This window comes from Pongo abelii, chromosome 13 (assembly GCF_028885655.2).
Source record: "Pongo abelii isolate AG06213 chromosome 13, NHGRI_mPonAbe1-v2.0_pri, whole genome shotgun sequence".
Classification (NCBI taxonomy): Eukaryota; Metazoa; Chordata; class Mammalia; order Primates; family Hominidae; genus Pongo; species Pongo abelii.
Window position 1 is genome coordinate 66,782,805 of NC_071998.2, and position 26,426 is coordinate 66,809,230.

General features: G+C 41.5%; 1 protein-coding gene across 1 annotated transcript in view; it reads left to right on the plus strand.

Annotated features, from left to right (window-relative positions):
- PCSK5 (proprotein convertase subtilisin/kexin type 5) overlaps positions 1-20,409 on the plus strand; it is a 467,874-nt gene extending 447,465 nt beyond the window's left edge. Inside the window, exons 36-38 of the mRNA XM_063714247.1 lie at positions 11,328-11,428; positions 14,549-14,735; positions 19,038-20,409. Of these exons, the coding sequence (XP_063570317.1) occupies positions 11,328-11,428; positions 14,549-14,735; positions 19,038-19,447 (698 nt within the window). The 3' untranslated portion in view covers positions 19,448-20,409. The remainder of the gene's footprint in view (positions 1-11,327; positions 11,429-14,548; positions 14,736-19,037) is intronic.
- Positions 20,410-26,426: the final 6,017 nt, after the last annotated feature.

The window sequence follows — 26,426 nt, forward strand, 5'->3', positions numbered from 1 at the left end:
AACCCCATCTTTATGATCCTGAGTTATCATATTTATGAATATGGTATAATGGTATATCTCTCCATTCTATGCATTTACTTATTACACTTCAATAAACTTTTAATAAGTGTTTTTTTTGTTTGTTTGTTTGTTTGTTTGTTTGTTTGTTTTGAGATGGAGTCTCACTCTGTCGCCCAGGCTGGAGTGCAGTGGTGCGATCTTGGCTCACTGCAACCTCCGCCTCCCAGGATCAAGCAATTCTCCTGCCTCAGCCTCCTAAGTAGCTGGGATTACAGACGCGCACCACCACGCCCGGCTAATTTTTGTATTTTTAGTAGAGGCAGGGTTTCACTATATTGGTCAGGCTGGTCTCGAATTCCTGACCTCATGATCTGCCTGCCTCAACCTCCCAAAGTGCTGGGATTACAGGTGTGAGCCACCGCACCCAGCCAATAAATGTTTTTATATTTAAAAGGCGATTAAGATTTTCCCAGCAGTCCCCTTAACTTATGTCTTAAGGACTTGTCTTCCATGTATTCTAGAAGCTAGAACTACCCAGAACCACTCAGCAGCCACAAAATATGCCATGCTCTTTCATGCCTCTATTGACTCAACGCTCTAGGGAACTCTCAACTTAAAGATTCAGCTTGAGTATCATCTCATCTCCTCCATGAAGCTTTTGTTAGTCCTCCCAGGAGTATTCTTCCTCCTTCTTAATTCTGTAATACACTGCTTTATCATACAAATTTTACATTTTAATTAAACAAGTCCATCCCTCCTACTAATTGTGAACCCCTCAAGCAAAGGCAAGGATTATACTACATTCATTGTGTATCCCTTGTTTCTACTCTGGAGTGTAAAACATAAGTTTTCATTAAGTGTTTGTTCACTGAATGAATGACTGTATAGGAAACAAATTCCTAATGTCTTTTTGCAAATGAAAAAATGTTCAGCTATAAGATCTTCAAATAGCCAGATGCGGTGGCTCACACCTGTAATCTCAGCACTTTGGGAGGCTGAGGTGGGCGGATCACCTGAGGTCAGGAGTTCGAGACCAGCCTGACCAACATGGTGAAACCCCATCTCTACTAAAATACTAAAATTAGCCGGGTGTAGTGGCAGGTGCCTGTAATCTCAACTACTTGGGAGGCTGAGGTGGGAGAATCACTTGAAACCTGGAGGCGGAGGTTGCAGTGAGCCGAGATTGTGCCATTGCACTCCAGCCTGGCAACAGAGAGAGTCTGTCAAAAAAAATTAATAAATAATCTTCAAATATTGTTTCTCCACTCTCCCCTCCAATCTCCTTTTATGGAATTTCTATTAAATGCAATTTAGAGTTTACTGATCTTTCCTTTGTATCCTACCTACTCTTTTATATTTTACCTCTTTGACTCTATGTGAGTTATACTAGGTTAATTCTTCAGCACTCCATTTCATTCCCTGACTTGCTTAAGACTGTATTCAGTCTAAAATCCAACCCATCTATTTTTTTTGTTTTCAATTTAAGTGACTACATTTTTACTTTTGAGAGTTCTAATTGGCCAGGTGCAGTGGCTAATACCTGTAATCCCACCACTTTGGAGGGCTGAGGTGGAAGGATCACTAGAGCCCAGGAGTTCAAGACCAGCCTGGGCAACTTGGTGAAATCCTGTTTCTACAAAAAAAAAATACAAAAATTATTCAGGCATGGTGGCACACAACAGTAATCCCAGCTACTCAGGAGGCTGAGGTGGGAAGATCACTTGAGCAACGGATGTCAAAACAGCAGTGAACCATGATTGTGCCACTGCACTCCAGCCTGGGTGACAGAGTGAGACCATGCCTCAAAAAAAAAAAAAAAAAAAAGATTTCTAATTGTTTCTTTTTCTCATCATTTTTATTTTAGATCTTTCTGTTTGTGTCTTATAATTTAACATATTTATGGATACTATGTCTTCATTTATTTATGAGCATCTTAAACACACCAATTTTAAAGACTTTGTCAAATGTTTCTATGAAATCAGTATTATCTGATATAAATTCATGTTCTAATTGTTGATTATGTTTGTCATCCTTTTTTTAAACTTTATTTTATAATCAATAGAGATGATGTCTCGCCATGTTGCCCAGGCTGATCTTGAACTCCTGGGCTCAAGCAATCCTCCCATCTTGGCCACCCAAATTGATGGGGTTACAGGTGTGAGCCACTGCACTGGCCTGTCATCTTTCTTAGCATTCATTTTATCTATATACTTTGGAATGCTGGTCTTAAACTCATTGTAAATGAAATATTTTGGTTTTGGTTCTTTACTCCCTCTCTCTCTTATCTTTACTTCTCACAGTCTAGAAATTTTTCCATTAACTCTATCCCTGTCTTCAACCTGAAACTCAGTCCAGAACAAGATGTTCCAGTATTCCTGGAAGTGATATTGATGACAGCACAGATGCCATCAGCAATTCAATCAGCAGCTCAGGAGAGATCTTGTCAGGAGGTGATGTATATATGAAGGCAGAGTCCCAACATGACTCCTGATTTAAGCGCTAAGCCTGGATTTTGGCTCTGCTCTTATGTAAAACACTTTTAGTTCCTATTTTGGTAGAAAAGGTGAGCTCACCGTCACCATTGCCTACTTCTAGTCCTGGAGCAGAGAAGGTGGATGGCTTGAACCTGACTACCATTTTGCATTTATATTTCCTTTATGTTCCAAAGAGATTTCATTTTCTTTGTAAGGCCATCTATCTTTATTTTGTTTTCCTCTCTTTACATTTATTCTATAATTTCATTATGTTTAAAGTAAATGGGATGTCAGAACCCGAGCTTATAAAATATTATTTTAATGCATATGTGTTACTAATGGATAATCAGATTCTTGGAAGAGGATTGTACCCTAAATTATTGCCCAGCCTCACTCTACTAATCCAAATGCCTGGTGGGATGGCAGGAGGGACACTTAAGACTTGTGGATGAAATAAGCAAAGGCCAACCTGTTAGAGCCTGCCTCTAATCCTCTTTTTTTTTTTTTCCCCTTCCAAAATGATTCATCTTGAGGCAATATGTTGATGATATAGAAACGCCAAGAATTAGGGAAAACAAGATGAGAAATCAGGTATTCCCCCACACTGGGAGAAGACCATCAGCACGTTTGCTGTCTAGCCACTGAGCTGAAATTCCTGAAAAGTATCTTGATGACATTATATTTTAAAATAACTTCTTCCCAAGTACATGTGAATATAGCCATCTCCAAGTTTAAGGTGGCTTCCAATATTACCTATGCCGTGGTGTCTCCAAATCTGCTTCTTTTCCCAAATGGTTTTCCTGAGCTCCGGTTCCATACATCCAGTTGCTGACTGAGTATCTCTAATTGGATGTTCAACAGACACCTCCAACTCCTCACCCCACTCCCAAACTACTTATTCTGTGCTCCCTATCTGGATAAATGGCCCCACTATTCACCCAGTTGCCTGAGACAGTAACCTGGCCATTACCCTCTGCTCCTCCCCCTCTCTCAATCCCCACATTCAATTTGTCCCCAAATCCTGCCAAATCTACCCCTTAAATATCTTCTAATTCCATCTCCCCTCTCTTGGTATTCTAGTGTCACTGCCTTAGTTCAGACTCATCATTCATTGTCTGAATTGTTTACCAATTATTTATTTAATTGGTCTTCCTAACTTTAGCATTAGTCACCCTGTAATAAACCAGTCTTCCGTATGCTCTTAGACTGATCTCTTTACACAACAAATATAATGATACATCTCCACTTAAAAAACGAGTCTCCACTGACCTTAGGATAGAATTTTTTTTTTTTTTTTGAGACAGAGCCTCACTGTGTCACCCAGGCTGGCATGCAGTGGCATGATCTTGGCTCACTGCGACCTCTGCTTCCTGGGTTCAAATGATTATCCTGAACCAGCCTCCCAAGTAACTGGGATTACAGGCACACACCACCACACCTGGGTAATGTGTGTGTGTGTGTGTATTTTGAGTAGAGATGGGGTTTCACCGTGTTGGCCAGGCTGATCTTGAACTCCTGACCTCAAGTGATCTGCCTGCCTCAGCCTCCCAAAGTGCTGGGATTGCAGGTGTGAGCCACCAGGCCTGGCCAGGATAGAATTTTAATTTAGTATGTTTGCGTATGAGGCCTTTCAACACAGAGCTCTTCTCATATTCAGCCTCATCTCTTACCATCTCTTCTCCTATCCTCTAATCAGGGCATAATTAGTTACTATAAACCTGAGCCAACCTCACCCACTTTCCTTCTCTCTGGAATAGTTCCTCCAGCCTGCTCTGCGTGGCTACCTCTTTCTGATCCATTAGAGTCATCACTTCCTCCAGAAAACCTCCCCAGACCCTTCATTCTATGTTCCCTTAGTACTCTGTGTCTTCATTCATCCGTTTACTTAAGGCGCAATGTTCTACAACTGTGAACAAGACAGCCAAGGTCCCCGCAGACCAGGCTAATTTAATTTGTGTAATTGTACTTAGTGGTGTAGCAGCACTGTCCAGTAGAAATAAAATGTGATTTAAAATTTTTAGTAGTCATGTTTAAAAAAAAAAACAAGTATAATTAATTTCAATCATACACTTTATTTATCCAAAATATTATCATTTGAATATGTAATCTACATAAAATTACTGAGATGTTTTACATGTGTTGTACTGTCTTTGAAAGTCCAATGTTTATTTTACATGTACAGCACAACTCAAGTTGCACTAGCCATATTTCAACTGCTCAGTGGCTACCTGTGGCTAGTGGCTGCTGTATTGGACACCACAGTAATAATCTAGAGCAATGGTTTCAAATGATATTTTAGCAGTGGCCACCTTCCTCAGACAAAATCTGAGGCTGAATCCTATTAGGTAAACCAATCCAGGCACAGCTGCTCAGGTGTGAGCAGAGGAGCCACCCCAGAACCCCATCTGATGCCTCTCCATGCTCCCCTCACCACCATTCCCAGGAAGCCCCTAAAGCAACTCCATAAAAACTCTACCATATCGTGGTTCCCAGTCTGTGCCCATTCACAACTGACTCCAGCCCATGAAAGAATTAGCCTTCCAAACAAACTGCATTAACTAATCATTAATCTGTTATCTCTTTTTCATTCCAGAGACATATATGGTTACCACTTAAAACTTCTAACTGGAATTAGATAACAGATGAGAAAATACACTGAATTGGGGGTGGGATAGGAATGGTGGAAAGCTGATATCATTGGCCATATGGTGGTAAATATTGGCTTTCTATTTGGTTTTTTTAAAAGTTGAACTTACCTCTGTTACCATCATTATTGGATGGGTGGGACCTTTATTCCAACTAGGGTTGCCCAAAAATACTGTATTTGATTTGCAAAATCTGACAACCCTAATTCCAGCCCACTAGTGTTGTGCAGTTGGCGGCGCAGTGCAGTGGGGGCACTTGGGTCCTAATTAACATTAGGCAATCATCATTAGGTAAGCTAATGTCTCTTACCATCAACCAATCAAAACAGGACAACATCAGCCTTTGAAGATGATTGTGGGGATTAGAGAAATTATTCATGATATTGTAAGCACAGTTTGAAAAACAATACATTTTTTTCAACTTTTATTTTAGAATTGGGGGTATATGTGCAGGTTTGTTACAAAGGTATAGTGCATGATGCTGAAGTTTGGAATATAAATAACTGTCACCCAAGTAGTGAGAGTAGTACCCAATAAGTAGTTTTTCAACCCTTGCCCCACTCCTTCTCTCCCTGCTCTTGTATTCCCCAGTGTCTATTGTTCCCATCTATTTTATTTTACTTTATTTTATTTTATTTTATTTATTTTATTTTATTTATTTTATTTTTGAAACAGAGTCTCACTCTGTCGCCCAGGCTAAAGTTCTGTCACCCAGGCTAAAGTGCAGTGACACAATCTTGGCTCACTGCAGTTTCCGCCTACCGGGTTCAAGTGATATTCATGCCTCAGCCTCTCAAGTAACTGAAACTAGAGGTGCATGCTACCACCCCTGGCTTATTTTCGTATTCTTTGTTTGTTTGTTTGTTCTTTGAGATGGAGTCTCACTCTGTCACCCAGGCTGGAGTGCAGTGGCACGATCTTGGCTCACGGCAAGCTCCCCATCCCGGGTTCACGCTATTCTCCTTCCTCAGCCTCCCAAGTAGCTGAGACTACAGGTGCCCGCTGCCACGCCCGGCTAATTTTTTTTTTATATTTTTAGTAGAGACGGGGTTTCACCATGTTAGACTGGATGGTCTCCATCTCCTGAACTCGTGATCCACCCACCTCAGCCTCCCAAAGTGCTGGGATTACAGGCGTGAGCCACCGCGCCCAGCCTGTTTTGTTTGTTTTTTGAGACAGAGTCTCACTTTGTTGCCCAGGCTGGAGTGCAGTGGCGTGACCTCGGCTCACTGCAACCTCTGCCTCCCAGGTTCAAGCAATTCTCCTGTCTCAGCCTCCCGAGTAGCTGGGACTACAGGTGTGCACCACCACGCCTGGCTAATTTTTGTATTTTTAGTAGAGACAGGGTTTCACCATGTTGGCCAGGCTGGTCTCAAATTCCTGGTCTCAAATGATCAGCCCACATTGGCCTCCCAAAGTGCTGGGATTACAGGCGTGGATCATCATGCCTGGCCAAAGTCTTACATTTAAATCTTTAATCCATCTTGAGTTATCACCTATATGGTGACAGGTAGGGATCCAGTTTTATTCTTCTGCATATAGCTATCCAGCTATCCCAGCACCATTTATTGACCAGAGATTATTTTTCCCATTGTTTATTTTTGCCGACTTTGTCAAAAATCAGATGGTTGTAGGTGTGTGGCATTATTTCTGGGTTCTCTATTCTTTTCCATTGGTCTATGTGTCTGTCTTTGTACCAGTACCATGCTATTTTGGTTACTGTGGCCTTATAGTATAGAAATACTATACATGTCTTTAGTTGGGTTTGAGATTTCCTGGGTGAATTAAGGATGATTTGGGGCATTCCCAGTCTCAAAAGTTCATCCACATAGTATCCTTGAGATTGTATTCAAGGGATGACTAGGAGTTAGTGGGTAAATCTTGAAGCTGTCCTGAGTGTTTGTACCTCTTCCTCCTGTATTTGACATCAACCTGTGAACTTGCCCAGTTGAAGTTTTCTGTCTTTGGTGCTCATTTTTTCTGCTATCATTATTTTTTTAATTTTAATTTTTTATTTAATGTTATTTGTTCATATAATTCTTTGTAGTGAGCAGTCCTTTCTTTACTACAGCACATATGTCCCTTGCTGGTTAGGAAAATGTTGTGCTATCATCTGGTTTTGCAACATACAGATACAAAATCTGGAGACAGGTTTTTCTCATGGGATATAAACTAGGTAGAAAAAAAGACGAATTCCTTCTTTTTTAAGTCATTAGCTCTCATAGTAAGAAATGAGGATGCATGAAAGAATCAGAAAAAATTTAGCAACCTACATAAGAAATTACCAACTAAATCATATTTTGTTCACTTTGGACTGCCCAATAATTTTAGGATGTTAAAAAAGAAAAATATGTAAAAGCATGGAAGGAGGGGTGGAGCAGGAAAACATAGCATACTCAGGCTTAATATGTACCTTTCTCTGTAACTGATACCTCCGTAATTAGCTCATTCCTTGCCTTCACACACCTAACTTTTTACTTATCCTCTGCATAAAATTTTGTTTTTTCTATTTTTTTTTCATTTTTGTTTTTTGATTTTGTGTTATTGTTTCTTCTCCTCATGAAATGGTTTGGAATCAAAACCCAGGCTGAGTAACCAAAGCCTCTTAACTCTCCCAAGCTGCATCTTTCTGTGCAGACTGCGGCCCATGAACAGACCCCAGAAGTTGCTCTGCATTTGTTGAATTCATCCCATGGGGTTCAGTCTGAAGGAGAGCAGATGGTGAGCTGCTCTGAGTTTTAAAGAAATGACAAAATGCCTGTCTTTTAGGTCCCAAAGCTCCTGCAGAACCTTAGAAGCAATGATAGATGTAAGGTGTTAAACTTTAAAATAATAGAAAGCCTTCTGGAAATTAACAAACTGCCTTTTGCTAAAGATTCTGGGTACCCTAAGTGTGCAAGTTTTGCAATAAATTGGTGTAGGAGATGTAAATGAAGTCTGATTTGTCACCCAAAGCTGACATATAGTGCCCTTGGGTATTGCCTGGGATCTAGGCCTCAGACAATTTATTGTTGGTCTTCTAGAAAATGTAACCAAACTTGGCCAGGTGCAGTTGTTCATGCCTGTAATCCCAGCACTTTGGGAGGCCAAGGCGGGCAGATCACCTGAGGTCAGGAGATCAAGACAAGCCTGGCCAACATGGTGAAACCCCACCTCTACTAACAAGAGTAAAACTCCGTCTCCAAAAATAAAAAGAAAAAAAAAAAGAAAGAAAATGTAACCAACCTCACGGTAGGAATTTTGTGATCTAACCTAGTTATGGACTGTTCCCCCTCTTTTAGTGTTTTCTACTCTTAATTTATTTTATTATAAATTGACAAATTATAATTATAGATATTTATAGGGTACAAAGGGATGTCATGATATATGTATACAATGTGGAATAATTAAATCAAGCTAATTAACATGTCCATCAAGCCAGGCACAGTGGCTCACACCTGTAATCCCAGCACTTTGGGAGGCCAAGGTGGGTGGATCACTTGAGGTCAGGAATTTGAGACCAGCCTAGGCAACATAATGAGACCTCATCTCTACAAAAAAATAAACAAAATTTGGTCAGGTGCAGTGGCTCATGCCTGTAATCCCAGCACTTTGGGAGGCCAAGGCAGGCAGATCACTTGAAGTTAGGTGTTCAAGACCAGCCTAGCCAACATGGTGAAACCTCATCTCTATTGAAAATACAAAAAAAGTAGGCAAGTGTGGTGGTGCACGCCTGTAGTCCCAGCTACTCAAGAGGCTGAGGCAGGAGAATTGCTTGAACCTGCAGTGAGCTGAGATTGCGCCACTGCACTCCAGCCTGGGTGACAAAGCAAGACTCTGTCTAAAATAAAACTAAAGAATATATATTAGTTGGGTATGGGGTATGCGCCTGTAATCCCAGCTACTCAGGAGGCTAAGGTAGGAGGATCACCTGAGCCCAGGAGGTCGAGGCTGCAGTGAGCCATAATTACACCAAGCCATGATTGCACCATTGCAATATAGCCTGGGAAACAGAGCAAGATTCCACCTCAAAAAAAAAAAAAAAAAAAAGTCCATCACTTCAAATACTTAATCATTTTTGTGGTAATAACATCTGAAATTTACTCTCTTACCAATTTTGAAAGTACATTATTGTTAATTAAAGTCACCATGAGATATACTAGATCTCAAAAACATGTTCTTCCTGTCTAACTAGAACTTTATACCCTTTGACCAGCATCTCCCCAGTCCCCTCAGCCTCCCAGCCCCCAGCCTCTGGTAACCACCATTCTACTCTTTACTTCTATGAGTTCAGTTGTTTTAGATTCCACGTTAAAATTTCTTCATTTAAAAAAACTCTCTTGTATGTTAAAAATTGAAGTAAGACATCTAAGCTATATTTTAGAAAAATGTAGAATGGGCCGGGCGCGGTGGCTCACGCCTGTAATCCCAGCACTTTGGGAGGCCGAGGCGGGTGGATCACCAGGTCAGGAGATCGAGACCATCCTGGCTAACACGGTGAAACCCCGTCTCTACCAAAAACATTAAAAAAAAACAAGTAGCCGGGCGTGGTGGCGGGCTCCTGTAGTCCCAGCTACTCAGGAGGCTAAGGCAGGAGAATGGCGTCAACCCAGGAGGCGGAGCTTGCAGTGAGCCGAGATGGCGCCATTGCACTCCAGCCTGGGCGACAGAGCCAGACTCCGTCTCAAAAAAAAAAGAAAGAAAAATGTAGAATGGGAAAAAGAAAGAATGGAAATAGGAGAAGATTGATTCTTCCATCAGAGACCACAATAACGTTCCAGAACATGTGGGAAATTCTGTATGAAGCTAGAGCTAAGATAAAAATAAATTGGTTTTGAATTTATATCACTACAGGCAGCTTCCAACCTAAGAAGCAGTTCAGTACTAAAGGTGTTTATTCTCTAAGCTGTTGTTTGGAGCTCAGAATTTGTTTTTCCTCAGAAACATTATAAATGATTGAGCTCACAGTTCAGCCATGAAACGTCAATTTAACTATGTGAATGTAAATGATAGATCCATGGTTCTATTTCAAGTTCAAAAACCACCCTTTACAGGATTGTTCTGATGGGAAGACCTATACCAAGTTCCAACTTACAATACCAGGCACATTCTATGCCCATTAATCTTATGCTCCCATTTAAAAATTATCAGCAAAAATGTCCAGGACTTCCTAACAGAATGAGCTAGATTTAGGTCTCCTGTCCCCAAACTTTCCAGAAGTTATCCCTTGATACTTGCATAGAAGAAATGTTTGGATCAGTCCTTTTTGGGGTGTCTGAATTAGGAGATAAGAGTATTGTCTCCACAGGAAACAGAGGCTGCAGATTCAGACGTCTTCTATTTGGTGGCTCATGAGCTAAGGCAGATGTGTGGTAGAAAGAGCACCTCAGCAAGGCGCAATTGCATGCATCTATAATCCCAGCTACTTGGAGGCTGAGGCAAGAGGATCCCTTGAGTCTAGGAATTTGAGATCAGCCTGGGCAACATAGCAAGACCCCATCTGAAAAAAACAAAACAAAACAAAAAAGAAAGAAAGACAGATCAATGGATTATGAGTCAACAAACTTGAATTTGAATATTGACCATCACTATGTAACCCTGGATAGGTGACATTACATGTCTGGGCCTTAGTTTTCATTTATCAATATTTTTGAAATGAGAAATAAATAAGATGTCAAATTTCTGAGAAGAGAACTTACAGCTTTCAAGAGAATTTCAAAGAAATTTATCACCATCATCACCACCCCAAAAGTAAGAACCACCAAACAAAATGATCTGCTGAGTCCTTTTAGCCCTAGCATTTTAAGTGCCAAGTTTAGTGCCGTTTCTCAGTTAGAAACTGTCTCTTCATGATTTATGCACTGAGTACTGCAGTCCTCCAAACACCTGGTAACATCCTCCACACTAGTTAAACAATAAGCAGAATAACGAATAAAGGCTTTATAAACTTTCTACATGATTTCTCATTCTCTGAAAATCTTTCCTCTTGCTGTAATAAAAGATCTGTCATCCCCAAATCCTTAATTTTCAGACTGAGAGTCTACATAGATTGAACTAACTGTATAATTTCTACTTTGTGTGGGAGACTTTTTTCTTTTTCGTGTCCTCAATCAATTCACCCTTCTGCTTCAATTTACTTGACATATTCCTTGTTCCTAAGTGTTCCGGAACAAAGACAGAGGTTGAAATCTAAGGTCAATCTCATAACTTAGAATGTTTTCTCTTTCAGGAAAAGGAGCGTTGAATTGTTTATCCTGTGTGTGGAGTTACCACCTCATGGGAGGGATCTGCACCTCGGATTGTCTTGTTGGGGAATACAGAGTGGGAGAGGTATGGAGGGCTGGGGGTCCTGGGCCTTCTGCTCTTTCTAGAGGGAAACATGAGCTTACTTCCTGCATGTCATTCTGGGCAATCAAAATGTCCCAAAATTCTCTTACTATAGCAATAGTGCATGTTTAATATTTTAAAATCTTCTACCATTGCATCATGGAATAATGGTGCTACCCACCTATAGCCTTAGCTTTACTCAAAAGGAACTGAGAAGATCTAAAATAATGGGGAAGTTAAGTCGTGAGGGCCTCGGAATGAATTCTACATTTGTTATTCATCAACATAGAAGTTTCAGTCAACATAAGAATACCATGTCGGAATACAAACTACCTTCTCTCTTACTTCTCTCTGGTCTAAGCAGAAACGTGTGAGTAACATGGGAACCACACAGCTAATGTTGGTCTTTTGTTTCCTTTACCCCTTCACAGTGTATTAAGAAGGATTCATTTGCAGTGTTACAGCTCTTTAGAATTTCTGGTTTCTACCAGGAAACCCCCCATGTGAAAGAAAGAAAGAAAGAAAGAAAGGAGGGAGGGAGGGAGGGAGGGAGGGAGGGAAGGAAGGAAGGAAGGAGAGAGAAAAGAAAAGAAGGAAGGAAGGAAAGAAAAGAAAGAGAAAGGAGACAGAGAGAAGGGAAGGGAAGGGAGGAAGAAAAGAGAAAGAGAGAGAGAGAAAGAAAGAGAGAAGAAAGAAAAGAAAGAAAGAGAGTGAAAGAAAGAAAGAAAAAAGAAAGAAAGAGAAAGAGGGAGGGAGGGAGGAAGGAAGGAGATTCATTTGCCAAGGAGATTCATTTGCCATGGATTTTCTGAAACCATGAATTTTTTTTTTTTTCTTTGAGACAGGGTCTCACTCTGTCACTCAGGCTGGAGTGCAGTGGTGCAATTACAGCTCATTGCAGCTTTGACCTCCTAGGCTCAGGTGATCCTCCCACCTCAGCCTCCTGAATAGCTGGGACTACCATGTCACTGGTCTACACCACTTACCGAAAGTTAGCCTTTGGGTTGGGGGTTTCCTCCCTATTGTCACTTCCGTGGTCACCAGAAAGATGCTACCGGAAAGGGGTCCCCAGTCCAGACCCCAAAAGAGGGTTCTTGGATCTCACACAAGAAAGAATTTGGGGCAAATCCACAGAGTAAAGTGAAAACAAGTTTATTAAGAAAGTAGAGGGATAAAAGAATGGCTACTGCATAGACAGAGCAGCTGTGAGGGCTGCTGCTTGCCCATCTTTATGGTTATTTCTTAATGATATGCTAAACAAAGGACGGATTATTCATGGCTTCCCTTTTTAGACCATATAGGGTAACTTCCTGATGTTGCCATGGCATTTGTAAACTGCCATGGCGCTGGTGGGAGTGTAGCAGTGAGAACCATCAGAGGTCACTCTCATTGCCATCTTGGTTTAGGTGGGTTTTGGCTGGCTCTTTACTGCAAGCTGTTTTATCAGCAAGGCCTTTATGATCTGTATCTTGTGCCAACTTCCTATCTCATCCTGTAACTTAGAATGCCTAACCATCTAGGAATGTAGCTCAGTAAGTTTCAGCCTTATTTTACCCAGCCCCTATTCAAGATGAAGTTGCTGTGGTTCAAATGCCTCTGACCACGATGCCCAGCTAATTTTTTGTATTTTTAGTAGAGATGGGGTCTCACCATGTTGCCCAGGCTGGTCTCAAACTCCTGGGCTCAAGCCATCCACCCACCTCAGCCTCCCAAAGTGCTAGGATTACAGGTGTGAGCCACTGCGCCCGGCAAGACCACAAATTTCTTGATTATGTTTTCAAACTTTAGAAAAGTAGTAAATCTTCCCATGATGAAATTAACACAAACTAACATATTTACATATGAGCACTCTTTAAAATCTGGCAACAGCCCTCATTACAGTTTAGAGAAACTGAGGCTCAAAGAGGTTAAACAATTTGTTAAAGATTACAGCCTGGGCAACATGGTGAAACCCCATCTCTACAAAAAATACAAAAAAAAAAAAAAAAGCTGGACATGGTGGCGCATGCCTGTAGTCCCAGCTATTTGTGGGGCCGAAGCAGGAGGATCACTTGAATCCGATCACACCAGTGCACTCCAGTGTGGGCAAAAAAGTAAGCCCGTCTCAAAAAAAAAAAAAAATTATATGAGTGGTAAGTAACAAAGCTGGGATTAAACCTGAAGGATGAGATAATATGTGAGATGCAGGATTCAAAGAGATAATAACAGCTGAGAAAGCACCTTGTCAGTGCCTGAAACATGCCAAGGTGCTCAACAAAAGCAATTTCCATTCCTTCTTCTTTTTCCGTCATACCATACTTCCAAAGTTACAGAAGTAAAATAGGAAGGCATCTTCCCTAACCCATGTTTCCAGCACCAGTCAAGAAGGCAACTTGTCGGGAGAGAAGCCACTTTCTTCTCATCTCTCCACTCCCTTCCCAAAGAGATTTAACTACTTGAGCTACACAGCCACAACCTTTATTATTCTGGGGCCAGACCACAATAATCCAGTAACCACAGAGGCCAAACAGGTCACTAACATAAATGATGGGTCAAAGAAAACCACAGTGTAAGCTTGATGCTTGAAGGAAAGAGGAAATTGATGTATCATCTACATGCTGGTGACATAATAGCAAGTGCTGGGGATTGTGTCAAATAGAAGAGTGGAAAGGGGGGCCATTACCATGTGGGAATGATGAATCCAGTGTTGACAGGTCTTCTAGTTTCTAAAGAGAAATTAGGAACAAATTTACATGTGAAATATCCCACTTTTGAGATGTGGGAAATGAATGCAAAATATTTTAAACTGAAAGTCAACAATGTGGGCCAGACAAAACTAGTCCTTGACCTGAGCTGTCCTTGAGCACAGGAGCTGTCAGCTTCTAACCCAAACTATTCTAGACAACTGTTCTCCCACTGTTATTAGCAGATTTCAAAGGGCAGGGCCCAGCCATGATTCCACCCCATCACAGACAGTTGGTTCTTTCACCCAACACAGTTAAAATGGATTCAGAACACACCACCCTTCTGCCGTCCCCCACACACTTCCCTCCTTATGAAGACAAGATGAAATACCATCTGGGAACTCCAGTGCCTTGTTAATCCCTCTGCACTCAAAACGAACCTCTTGATTGCTCTTAACAGGGAGAGAAGTTTAACTGTGAAAAATGCCACGAGAGCTGCATGGAATGCAAGGGACCAGGGGCCAAGAACTGCACCTTGTGCCCTGCCAACCTGGTGCTGCACATGGATGACAGCCGCTGCCTCCACTGCTGCAACACCTCCGATCCCCCCAGTGCCCAGGAGTGCTGTGACTGCCAGGACACCACGGGTGAGGGGAGAGCAAGAGCAGCCTGCAGAGGAAGGGCATGTCCTCAGGAAGCCAATGGGAGCAGAAGGAGGGGGGATGGAAAGTTCAGGAGAATCAATATGGCTACCTTTTTATTGAGTGCCTACTATGGGCCTACTGTACTTGAAACTTCATGTCCATTGTCTCACTTCACAAGTAGGGATTATCAGTTCCATTTTACAGATGAGGAGACTGAGGCTCAAAGAGCTGGATTCGCATGCCAGGTCCACACCAATATTAAAAGTTTCATCTGGGGACTAGGCGTGGTGGCTCATGCCTGTAAGTAATCCCAGCACTTTGGGAGGGTGAGGAAGACAGATGGCTTGAGTCTAGAAGCCTGAGACCAGCCTGAGCAACATGGCAAAATCCCTTCTCTACTAAAAATACAAAAATTAGCTGGGCGTGGTGGTGCATGCCTGCAATCCCAGCTACTCGGAAGGCTGAGGTGAGAGGATCTCTTGAGCCCAGGAGGCAAAGATTGCAGTGAGCCGAGATCGCACCACTGCACTTCAGCCTGGGTGACAGAGCAAGATGCTGTCTAAATTTTTTTTAAAAAAATGGTTCATCTGGAATTAGATTTTCTGCTTGCCTCCAAGACTAGAACTCAAGTAGAGCTAGCATTTTATCTTTATGAATTTATTTTGTTGCTTTTTTTATTCTTCCCTCCTGGGAAAAAAAGAAAAGAATTAACTATCAAGGAAGCTGATGTCAATATTATCGTGATTCTGTTGAAGAATCATTCTATGAAATTCAGCCCAAACCTAGGCCTCTCTTAGAGATTTATGACATTTTAGAAATGAATTTTTATTGAAGGCTAAGAAGTAAAACCCCCTTTACCAATTCCCAGTCTTTCAGCTGTCCTCATGTCTAACCCCATCCATGTGGGTACTTGGTTCTCATTGGTCACAAACTTAGAAAGATCTCAAACTGAGGGATTCCTTCTAAAAAAAGAAACATGGCCGGGCGCGGTGGCTCATGCCTGTAATCTCAGCACTTTGCGGAGCCAAGGAGGATGGATCACAAGGTCAGGAGATCGAGAACATCCTGGCTAACATAGTGAAACCCTGTCTCTACTAAAAATAAAAAAAAACTAGCCGGGCGTGGTGGCGGGCACCTGTAGTCCCAGCTACTCAGAAGGCTGAGGCAAGAGAATGGCATAAACCCGGGAGGCGGAGCTTGCAGTGAGCCAAGATCACGCCACTGCACTCCAGCCTGGGTGACAGAGTGAGACTCCATCTCAAAAAAAAAAAAAGAAAAGAAAAAAAAGAAACATATATTCTTAAAATACACTCCCTAGTCCAGAAGTGGATAATTTCTTTGGGGTTCAGAAGTAACATTCACTGACAAAAAGAGATGCCATATTTGTGAGTTGGTCTATTTGTAAGTAAAGAAAATCCCAGACCCATAACTGCTACCAGCCATTTCTTTTTTACTTTATTTTTGATCAGCATTTTCTTTCTTTCTTTCTTTCTTTTTTTTTTTTTTTTTTTTTTTTTACTGAGTCTGGCTCTGTCACCCAGGCTGGAGTGCAATGGCACAATCTCGGCTCACGGCAACCTCTGTCTCCTGGGTTCAAGCTGTTCTCCTACCTCAGCCTCCAGAGTAGCTTGGATTACAGGTGCCCACCACCACACCTGGCTAATTTTTGTATTTTTAGTACAGAAGGGGTTTCACCATGTTGGCCAGAGTGGTCTTGACCTCCTGACCTCAGGTGATCCACCCACCTCAACCTCCCAAAGTGCTGGGATTATAGGCGTGAGCCACCGCGCCTGGCTTGATCAGTATTTTCAATTGGGTTTTAAGTGTCATCTTTCCAAAAACGTTTTCCATCTTTCAGCTTTCCCACCCCCATGAGCAGCTGGTTTTCCCTGTTCTTCATACACACCTACATTCAGGGTCTGATTGCCTAATATCCATTCTGTGTCAGCTAAGAATAATAAACCTCACAACATTAACGCCTTTAAATGAAACCAGAAGTTTGTGCGTGTTGCATGCAGAGTTTCTGAAAGCCTCCAACTAAGAACTATCTTGTCAGCTTTCCTGGTCCCCCTGCAGCTCTTGAAGAGCCACCTGCAGCAATCTGCAAAAGTCTAAATGCTCTTGATTACCTGATCCTTCTTTACAGAGACACTTTGCCCTTTCAAAGAAACCATATCACAAAGGCTAACCCTGACTCTGCAGACCTGGGATGGAGAATAGTAAGCAAGGCATAACTGCATATGGCACCCTAGTAATTCAAACAACCTCGAAAGGTTTTCTTATTGATTCTACTGCTTCAGGCAGTATTTATCTCACAGTACCACACACAGATTGCTTATCAATCTCTCCAATGCTTTAATGTTTTCTCCAGGGAAAAATTCTATGCTGAACTTGCTAATGATTAATGTAATAATGATAGGGCTGTTACTTTAGAAGAAGAAACTCGGCTTGATAGGTAAAATCCCATGAGAATGAAAATTATGATAAAATAGAAAACTTGTTTCTCACTAGAAAAAAGAAAGAGAAATACATAGTCATGATGAATTAAAATCTAATTGATCAATATTTAATAAGCAAAAATCAGTGCACCTTGGCAGCAGTGTTATATTCATTTATCTACTGTGTAGAATGTACCTAGAATTGCTCATGAAATTATCCCCTGAACAAGAGAGATCCAAGAGGTTCAACAAATATTTATGAAAAACCTACCGTGTAACTCAGCTTGTACATCCAACATGGCCTGATAGTTTTTTCTCTGGTTCTTTCATACTCCCATGTGGTGGGTTAAAGAATAGAAAAAAAAATCGACATACTACCCAAATCATACCACCTGGATAAATGAATAAGAAGTAAGAAAAATGAGCTCATTGTCATCACTAAAGTTAGAGTTGAAGCTTTCCTTCCATGAAACTGTTTTGGTTACTCCATATTCTCAATCAAGGCATCAAAACAGAGGCTGATGGATGACGGGGGTCAGAGCTCTGGATTTCAAAACTCTTAATAATGGCTGGATGTGGTGGCTCATGCCCCAGCACTTTGGGAGGCCGAGGGTGGATCACCTGAGGTCAGGAATTCAAGACCAGCCTGGCCAACATGGTGAAACCCCATCTCTATTAAAAATACAAAAATTAGCCAGGCATGGTGCTGTGCACCTGTAGTCCTAGCTACACAGGAGGCTAAGGCAAGAGAATTGCTTGAGCTTGGGAGACAGAGGCTGCAGTGAGCTGAGCTATTGTGCTACGGCACTCCAGCCTGGGCGACAGAGTGAGACTCCATCTCAAAAAAAAAAAAAAAACTCTTAATAATGATAGAAAAAAATTCCCTATCATTCAAGTTGATAGGATTTAAAGATGGTACTTCTTTTTCTGCCAGGCTAGGAGCACAAAACTCCAAGAAGCCAAAGAACAGTTGTCAGAGCCTTTTGTCCTAATGTCTTTAGACTGTAGCATGGAGCTAGGATTCCTGGATTTGAATTCTGATTGCTCCACAAATAAGGTCTTGTCTCTGACAATGTGACAATTCGCTTCCTCTTGATGGGCTTTAGTTTCCTCAAATGTCAAACAACAAATTGGCCTAAGTAATTTCTAAGGCCCCACATGGCTGTCAGAGTCAGTAGTTTTATAAGTTTTCTGCTCTTGCCCTTAAGTGGTGGGACAGTCATGTTGGCCCAGACTTAAGGGTACCTTGGGAGAGGACTCAGTCTTAGAAAAGAAGTTGGAATTGGGAAAGAAAATAGAGCATTTAGCAATAACTAAAGCTTGGTCCAAGATGAAGTATTTTCTTAGGAGTGAAATAGAAGAATCAGTTGATAAGGTTGGACACCTGGTGACTGACCTATGAGGTATGGGGGTAAGGGAACTCCCTTTGGATGGCAAACTGACCTTCTTTCTAGAAGGATTTATTGGCTTCATCAGACATAGGCTAGGATTCTCACGGGGTACATACTCCAATTTTATACAATGGCATGCCTTCTAGGAAGGCATACTGCTTGCAAATCACTAGGAAAATCAGAGACAGGCCGGGTGCGGTGGCTCACGTCTGTAATCCCAGCACTTTGGGAGACCAAGGTGGGAGGATCTCTTGAGCCCAAGAGTTTGAGGCCAGCCAGGGCAACATAGTGAGATGCTGTCTCTACAAAAAAATTAAAATTAAAATTAAAAACAGAGGAAAATCAGAGACAGTGATTCTACCATTTGCAATTTTTAAAATAAAGGTGAAATTCTTTACCTCAGAAACTAATTTTCTCTATTCTATTTCTTCCACTCTTTCCCTCTTGCCTCTTCCTTTGGGGTTTTCTTCCAACAGACGAATGCATCCTTCGAACAAGCAAGGTTAGGACTGCAACTGAGCATTTCAAGACAGCTCTGTTCATCACCTCCTCCATGATGCTGGTGCTTCTGCTCGGGGCAGCTGTGGTAGTGTGGAAGAAATCTCGCGGCCGAGTCCAGCCAGCAGCAAGGGCCGGCTATGAAAAACTGGCCGACCCCAACAAGTCTTACTCCTCCTATAAGAGCAGCTATCGAGAGAGCACCAGCTTTGAAGAGGATCAGGTGATTGAGTACAGGGATCGGGACTATGATGAGGATGATGATGATGACATCGTCTACATGGGCCAGGATGGCACAGTCTACCGGAAATTTAAGTATGGGCTGCTGGATGATGATGACGTAGATGAGCTAGAATATGATGACGAGAGTTACTCCTACTACCAGTAAACAGGCACCCCCCCACCACCACCATTCCACTCTCAGGCATGCCTGTGAGCATCACTGTTTTTGGTTTTATCCCCACACCAGGCTGATGTGTGAGTGTTTCTATTTGTCTTCTTTAACCATGAGTCCAACCAGAATATGTAAGAATGATGAAATACTTTGTTCTTCTTTTGAGTGGCTAAACTCAATTAACAGTTCCTGTTCAACCGTAATTGAAGAGCAAGGATAAAATTCAGAGGCATTTTCCTCAAAATAATGTGTCAAGACACAAAAATGAAGTAAGTGAAAACAAATGAGATTTGTACAAACTCTTCTATGTGATTTAAAAAAAAGGACAGCAGATCTATAGAAATTCTGTTTCCAAGCTGCATTGTGGAGGTGTCTGCTGCCTCCTGGTATTCTAATTTTTCTTTATCTAATTTTGGGGATAATGGAAGTACAAAGGAGTTGTTGGTTTGGTGGTGTTTTTCTTCCCTTTAGTTGTCTTTAGGCAGAAATTTGTTTTGTAAGGGCCAAGAAAAGAGGGCTCTTATCAATTGACTCCAGGCCACCCCTGGTGAGCAGAAGAGACCACCTGGGCTGTGCTGCTCAGGACCTACTTGAGATAAGGGAAGAAAAGAGAAGGTGCATCATAGCTGAGGAGCCAGGAGGTCACCCCAGGCCCTAGTTCCTCTGCAGGAATCCAGAGTCACAACAATTCTAAAGGCAGAGCAAGCCCAGCGAGAAAGAAAACACTGAGTTTCCAGGAACTGCACTCTCATGATTTTCTGGGTACTTTTCGCCTGGGAGACATCAGCTAAGACATCGAATAATAAAAGAAAAATGGCAGTGTTAACCTAACATAAAATGGAATAAAATGACAAACACTTCATCCACTCTAAAAAATTCAGAGCTTTCCTTCATCAACAACCCATCACAAAACCGTGGACTCTCCATAGAAAGAGTTGGAATAGAGTCTAACATGGAAAAAAAAAAAAAAAATCCCAATATGCTGCTCACAAGCTGTACTCTGGCTGCTGACCAGCCTTCCAGCACTGCTCATCACGATGATTTTTGTTTCTAGACTTCCTAGGCTTCCTTTTTTCCATTCTTCTGTCAAGTGTATTCTTGGATTCATGCAACTGAGGACAGTTTTTGTCCAGATTGTAACACAGAGAAGGGCTCTTGCTATGCAAAATGATGTTGGCAGGTTCTTACAGATTTCCTTGTCAAAATAGACCTTACAGGCAGTACTAGAAATGGAGCACCAGAAAGCAAAAATGACATTTTCAGAGAATGATGATAATTATAATCTATTGCACACCTACTACCAGATAACAAGCTAAGTAATTCCCCCCCAAAAATGCCCCACTTACCCATTTTGGTACTTACCACACTCCCATGAGGTTGGTATTGCTATTATTCTGTTCTTGTAGGAAACCTGAGGCTTACAAGAGGTTAGGTAACTAGTCCAAGGTCATGCAAAGCTCAACAAAATTCAAGAAAAAAGAATGATCACCCTAAAGCATGTGTTCTTATAACTATGCTACTGAAATAAGGTGGGAAAATAAGCATCCTAAATATAATTAAAGTCATGCCTATTGTTTTAGTCTATAATATCAATGTTATCTTTACTAAATTCATGCATTTTCTTTTCTTAACATAATGTATCACTGACACAGAAAATCTTTATGAAGAAGTTTTCAGTTTACTAAAGGCTTGTGTTTCTTTAGAGGAAAGCTCTTAAAACAGGGTTGACAAACAGTCTCTGGAAAGAGCCAACTAGTAAGTACATTAGGCTTTCTTGGCCAGAAAGTCTCTGTCATAACTACTCAGCTCTGCTATTATAGCATGAACGCAGCTGGTACATAACGGATGGGTGAGCTGTGCTTCAATAAAACCTTATTTATGGACACTGACATTTGAAATTCAGATAATTTTCACATATTATAAAATTTTATTCTTCTTTTGATTTTTTCAACCTTTTAAAATTTAAAAATGCAAAAACTATTCTTAGTTCACAGCATTACAAGAACAGGTGGTGGGTCAGATTTGGCCAACAGGCTGTACTTTGCTGACTTTATCTTTAAAACAGTTTTCAGAGATCATACGCGTACATGTATGATATGCCTCCAAAAATTCTGATCACTTAAAATTATCTCCTTGGCCAGGCATGGTGGCTCATACCTGTAATCCCAGCACTTTGGGAGACTGAGGCAGGCAGATCACCTGAGGTCAGGAGTTTGAGACCAGCTTAGCCAACATGTTGAAACCCCATCTCTACTAAAAATACAATAAAAAGCTGGGCATGTTGGTGCACACCTGTAATCCCAGCTACTCAGGAGGCTGAGGCAGGCAAATCACTTGAGCCTGGGAGCCAGAGGTTGCAGTGAGCTGAGATGGCACCAGTGCACTCCAGCCTGGGTGACAGAGCAAGACTCCGTCTCAAAAAATAACTAACTAACTAACTAAATAACTAACTAAATAAATAAATAAAATTATCTCCTTGCCAGGAGTGGTGGCTCATGCCTATTATCCCAGCACTTTGGGAGGCTAAGGCAGGAGGATTGCTTGAGCCCAGGAGTTCGACATCAGCCTTGGGCAACATAGTGAGACTCCCGTGTCTACAAAAAATTTAAAAATTAGCCAGGCATCGTGGCAAGTGTCTGTAGTCTCAGCTACTCAGGAGGCTAAGGTGGAAGGATCACTTGAACCCGGGTGGTCGAGGCTGCAGTGAGCTGTGATCTTGCTATTGCACTTCAGCCTGAATGACAGAGCCAAGACCCTGTCTCAAAATAAATAAATAACATTATCTCTTCAAAATGTATCTGAAGTTCTGATAGTTCTACTTTCAATTCTTAGAAACATATAAAACTATATGCATGATAGCCATCATATCAATGGAAGACTTTCTCATCTGTGTGGTTGCAGTTAGCTTACAAAAACGAGCAATTTTGCTTATACTGTGTTGTTCATCTTCCTTGTTAATTCTAAAGCTCTGATAGACTGAGTCTGACATTTCTTTCTGTAAACTGGAAATTGTTTTCTATGAAAAAAAAATCTCTATGATACACAGTTAAAGATTGGTTGAGGTTGAGCTGAACTTCAATACTAAGAAAAATTGTGGTGTTCCTCTGTGTGGCCTGCAATGAAAAGAAGGCTCATGCTTGTGTATTGAGGTTTGACATCTTTCCTTCTTTGTTTTCAGTCACGCAGTCATTCTCAGATGGCTTTTGAATACTTTGCTAACGACTATCTAAATAGATAAATATGCGATTGGAAAACAAAGTCACCTTTTAGTTTTCTGCTTGCAAATCACTTGGAAATATTAAGAGAATCCTTGTAGACTGGAAACACACCAAGAGGCTGGGTAAAACATGGGAGGTTCCAGTTAATAGAAAGTAATTTTAAAATTGGAAATAAAATTAAATCAAGACCAGATAATGCTATGGAGACTTACTTATTAAATAACTTTCTGAGCATTTTTATGTGCTTAGCATTACATTTTCCAAGTAAGAGATACACAACAAGAGTGTTATTTTTTCTTCTTTTTATCTACCTACACCCAAAGACCAAGCTAGCTTTATCAATTCTGAATTTTCTCTCCTAAAAATCAGCTTAATTTGTCTTTCTGCCTCATCAGCACTGCCTCAATCTAAGGGAGGAGACTACCCCTCATAATATCTTATGCCCAATTTCTGCCTCCAAAGAAAGAAGAAGTAAAAACTAAAAGGCAGAAATGAAATCCACAGGCAGACAGCCCGGCGCTGCGCCCTGGGCCTGGCAGTTAAAGATTGACCCCTGACCTAACCGGTTATGTTATCTATAGATTCCAGACATTGTATGGAAGAGCATTGTAAAAATCCCTGTCCTGTGCTGTTTCGTTCTGATAACTGGTGCATGCAGCCCCCAGTCACGTACCCCCTGCTTGCTCAATCAATCATGACCCTCTCATTGGACCCCCTTAGAGTTGTGAGCCCTTAAAAGGGACAGGAATTGCTCACTCGGGGAGCTCGGCTCTTGAGACAGGAGTCTTGCCGATGCTCCTGGCTGAATAAACTGCTTCCTTCTTTAACTCGGTGTCTGAGTAGTTTTGTCTGCGGCTCGTCCTGCTGCAAATCAGGCCCTCGGTGTTTCTCATCTAGACCATTCATACCTCTTCCTGAAGTATTGCACAGCTTTAATCTCTTTTTCTTTCTCTCCTGGCGTATTTTCTACCCTGCTATCAAAGGTCATTTCCAAGGTTCCTCAGATAATCCCATTCCAGGGTCCCTGTCACCTACAGTGTTTATGACATTCAAAACTTTGTTACATATGGCCACTGGCTCTGTCTCTGGACTTAGCACCCTCAATTTCCTGGCCCCCTCCTTATTTCCCAGCTTCTCCATTATGCTCCAACAGTACTGAATTGCTTCTAGGCTCTCCAGGATAATATACTGCTATCTCATGCCCTTGGGCACATACTGTTTACTCTCCTTGGAATATTCTTCTCCCACCTTAACCAGCTGGAAAATTCCTGACCTTCCTTGAAAAGTCACATTTCCTTATAACCTCCCCTAGGAAGTCTTCCCTGATTTTTGAGAAAGATAATCACTTTCTCCCATCTCTGCTACCTAGATGCTCTGTGCATATAGCTTTTCATATCACCTTGTGATGTAATCGTTAGATTAAAAAGCTGTATCCACCGAAAGACTAGGTACTCCTAGAGGCAGCTACTGTTTCTTTTCTAGAACCCAGCACAGTGCCCAGCAATTGTTTAACAATCAAGGATGACTGGTAGAATTGAATTTTAAGAAGACAAGACTCAAAGATATGGAGAAATGATCTAGGCCATATGTTGTATATGCAGTGCACTCCTGTTTAATCCTGACAGTAAATGGTAAGGAGGGGAGGAGGTGGTGCCAGTTAAGCATGAAATAGCTACAAATTAGAGCATACAGATGTGGCTTCATGGGAAGATTTGTGCTTGGACTTAATTTGAAAAAGTGGATGGAGGCAGGATTCTTTGAAGAAGGCACTGGAGTTTACCTGACTTTTATGATAATAATTATAACAATCAATTACCAAGTATTTGTTAAGTGTCTAGCATGTGCCCAGCACTATTCTAGTTACTGGAAAAACAGCAACTGGGATCCATCAGATTTGAGGCCTCATGGAACTTTCAATCTAGTTGATACAGGAGCTAGAAAGAAACTATTTAGGCAGATAGTAAGGATGAGAGAGTCCTCGATAAGATTTCCTTTTAATAAAAAGCAGCCCAAAAAATCATGGTGCAGGCATAGATAAGCAAGCTAAAAGCCTCCATAGGTAAATGCCAGCAGCTGTGCCAATAGAAAAGGGATACCTGGAAGGCAGGTATATTCAACATGGAGGTTATCTTTTTCCTTTTCTTCGTCACCACACGTGCAGTAAAAAAGCAGACAACGTGGCACCGGCCAGGTAGAGACCCCATCTGCATAATAAAAGATTAGGGTAGGATAGCTATCTTCTTTGCATACTATGCAAATGGCACACCTGGTCCAACCAACCTCTCAGGCCCTATGTAAATCAGACACCACCTCCTCAGGCTCCTCTATAAAATCCCATGCATTTAACCATGAAACCGGAAGACCCACTCGGGCACCCGGAGAGAGCTATTCTCTTTTCTCTTTCCTCTGTTAAACCTCTGCTCTTTTTTATTTTATTATTATTATACTTTAAGTTTTAGAGTACATGTGCACAATGTGCAGGTTAGTTACATATGTATACATGTGCCATGCTGGTGTGCTGCACCCATTAACTCGTCATTTAGCATTAGGTATATTTCCTAATGCTATCCCTCCCCCCTCCCCTCACCCCACAACAGAAAAAACCTCTGCTCTTAAACTCACTTCTTATGTGTCCGCATCTCCGATTTCCCTGACGTGAGATGACGAACCTTGGGTATTTACCTCAGACAATGATGCTGCTTTATAGTTAGGGAGAAAAAAGTACTGTAAATACCATTTTTAATGACATCTATGGGCCAGGCATGGTCTTTGGCACTTCACTCGTATGATGATCTTATTGACTTCTTACAACACAAATGCTACAAGGTGAGTAATATGATCCCTCTTCACAAATGAGGAAGGGAGGCTCGGTGCTGATACTCAAAGTGCTCTAAGTCAAAGTGTCTGCAAATGGTCAAACTGGGATTTGAATCTAGGACTCTCTGATTCATGTTTTTTCTGCTCTACCACTTGGCTGTTATGCAAAGAATTAGCCCAGCCTTTGTCCGTAATCTCTGAACCCTATTTTGGGATTAGTTTGAGCTGGGTGGAATTTACTATAATGGTGAGTCACCACAAGGCAATGCCAGTGAGGTCCTAAAGGAAGCCTGCAGTTCAGGTGCACAATCTCATCTAGAGGCACAGAGATGAGGATCCGTAAAGAAAGAAACAAATTTAGGTGACTGTAAATATTAACCCTATGTAACTATGTTTCAACCCACTAAAAAATATGAGAGGTTCTACCCCATAAAAGAAAAAATACCTGAAGAATTATGAATTTCCAAATGTGGATTCAGAGGTGGCATGAACTGGAGGTAAAATATTTAGAAAAACTGAAGGTAAAGACTTTAGGTGCTTAATACATACTTCTGACATTAGATCTCTCAAGATCTGTTCAGCGTTAACAAGGTTTGCTTTAGAATTCACAAAAAAAGAAACTACTCCGTGTACTACCTAAGTGAGGAACCAAGTTTAGATGCCATTAATTGAAATACATTTTACACTGTCATATAAGAAGTACAGGCTGGGCACGGTGGCTCACGCTTGTAATCCTAGCACTTTGGGAGGCCAAGGCTGGTGGATCACCTGAGGTCAGGAGTTCAAGACCAGCCTGGCCAATGTGGCAAAACCCTGTCTCTCCTAAAAATACTAAAATTAGCCAGATGTGGTGGTGGGTGCCTATAATCCCAGCTACTTGGGAGGCTGAGGCAGGAGAATCACTTAAACCCAGGGGGCGGAGGTTGCAGTGAGCCGAG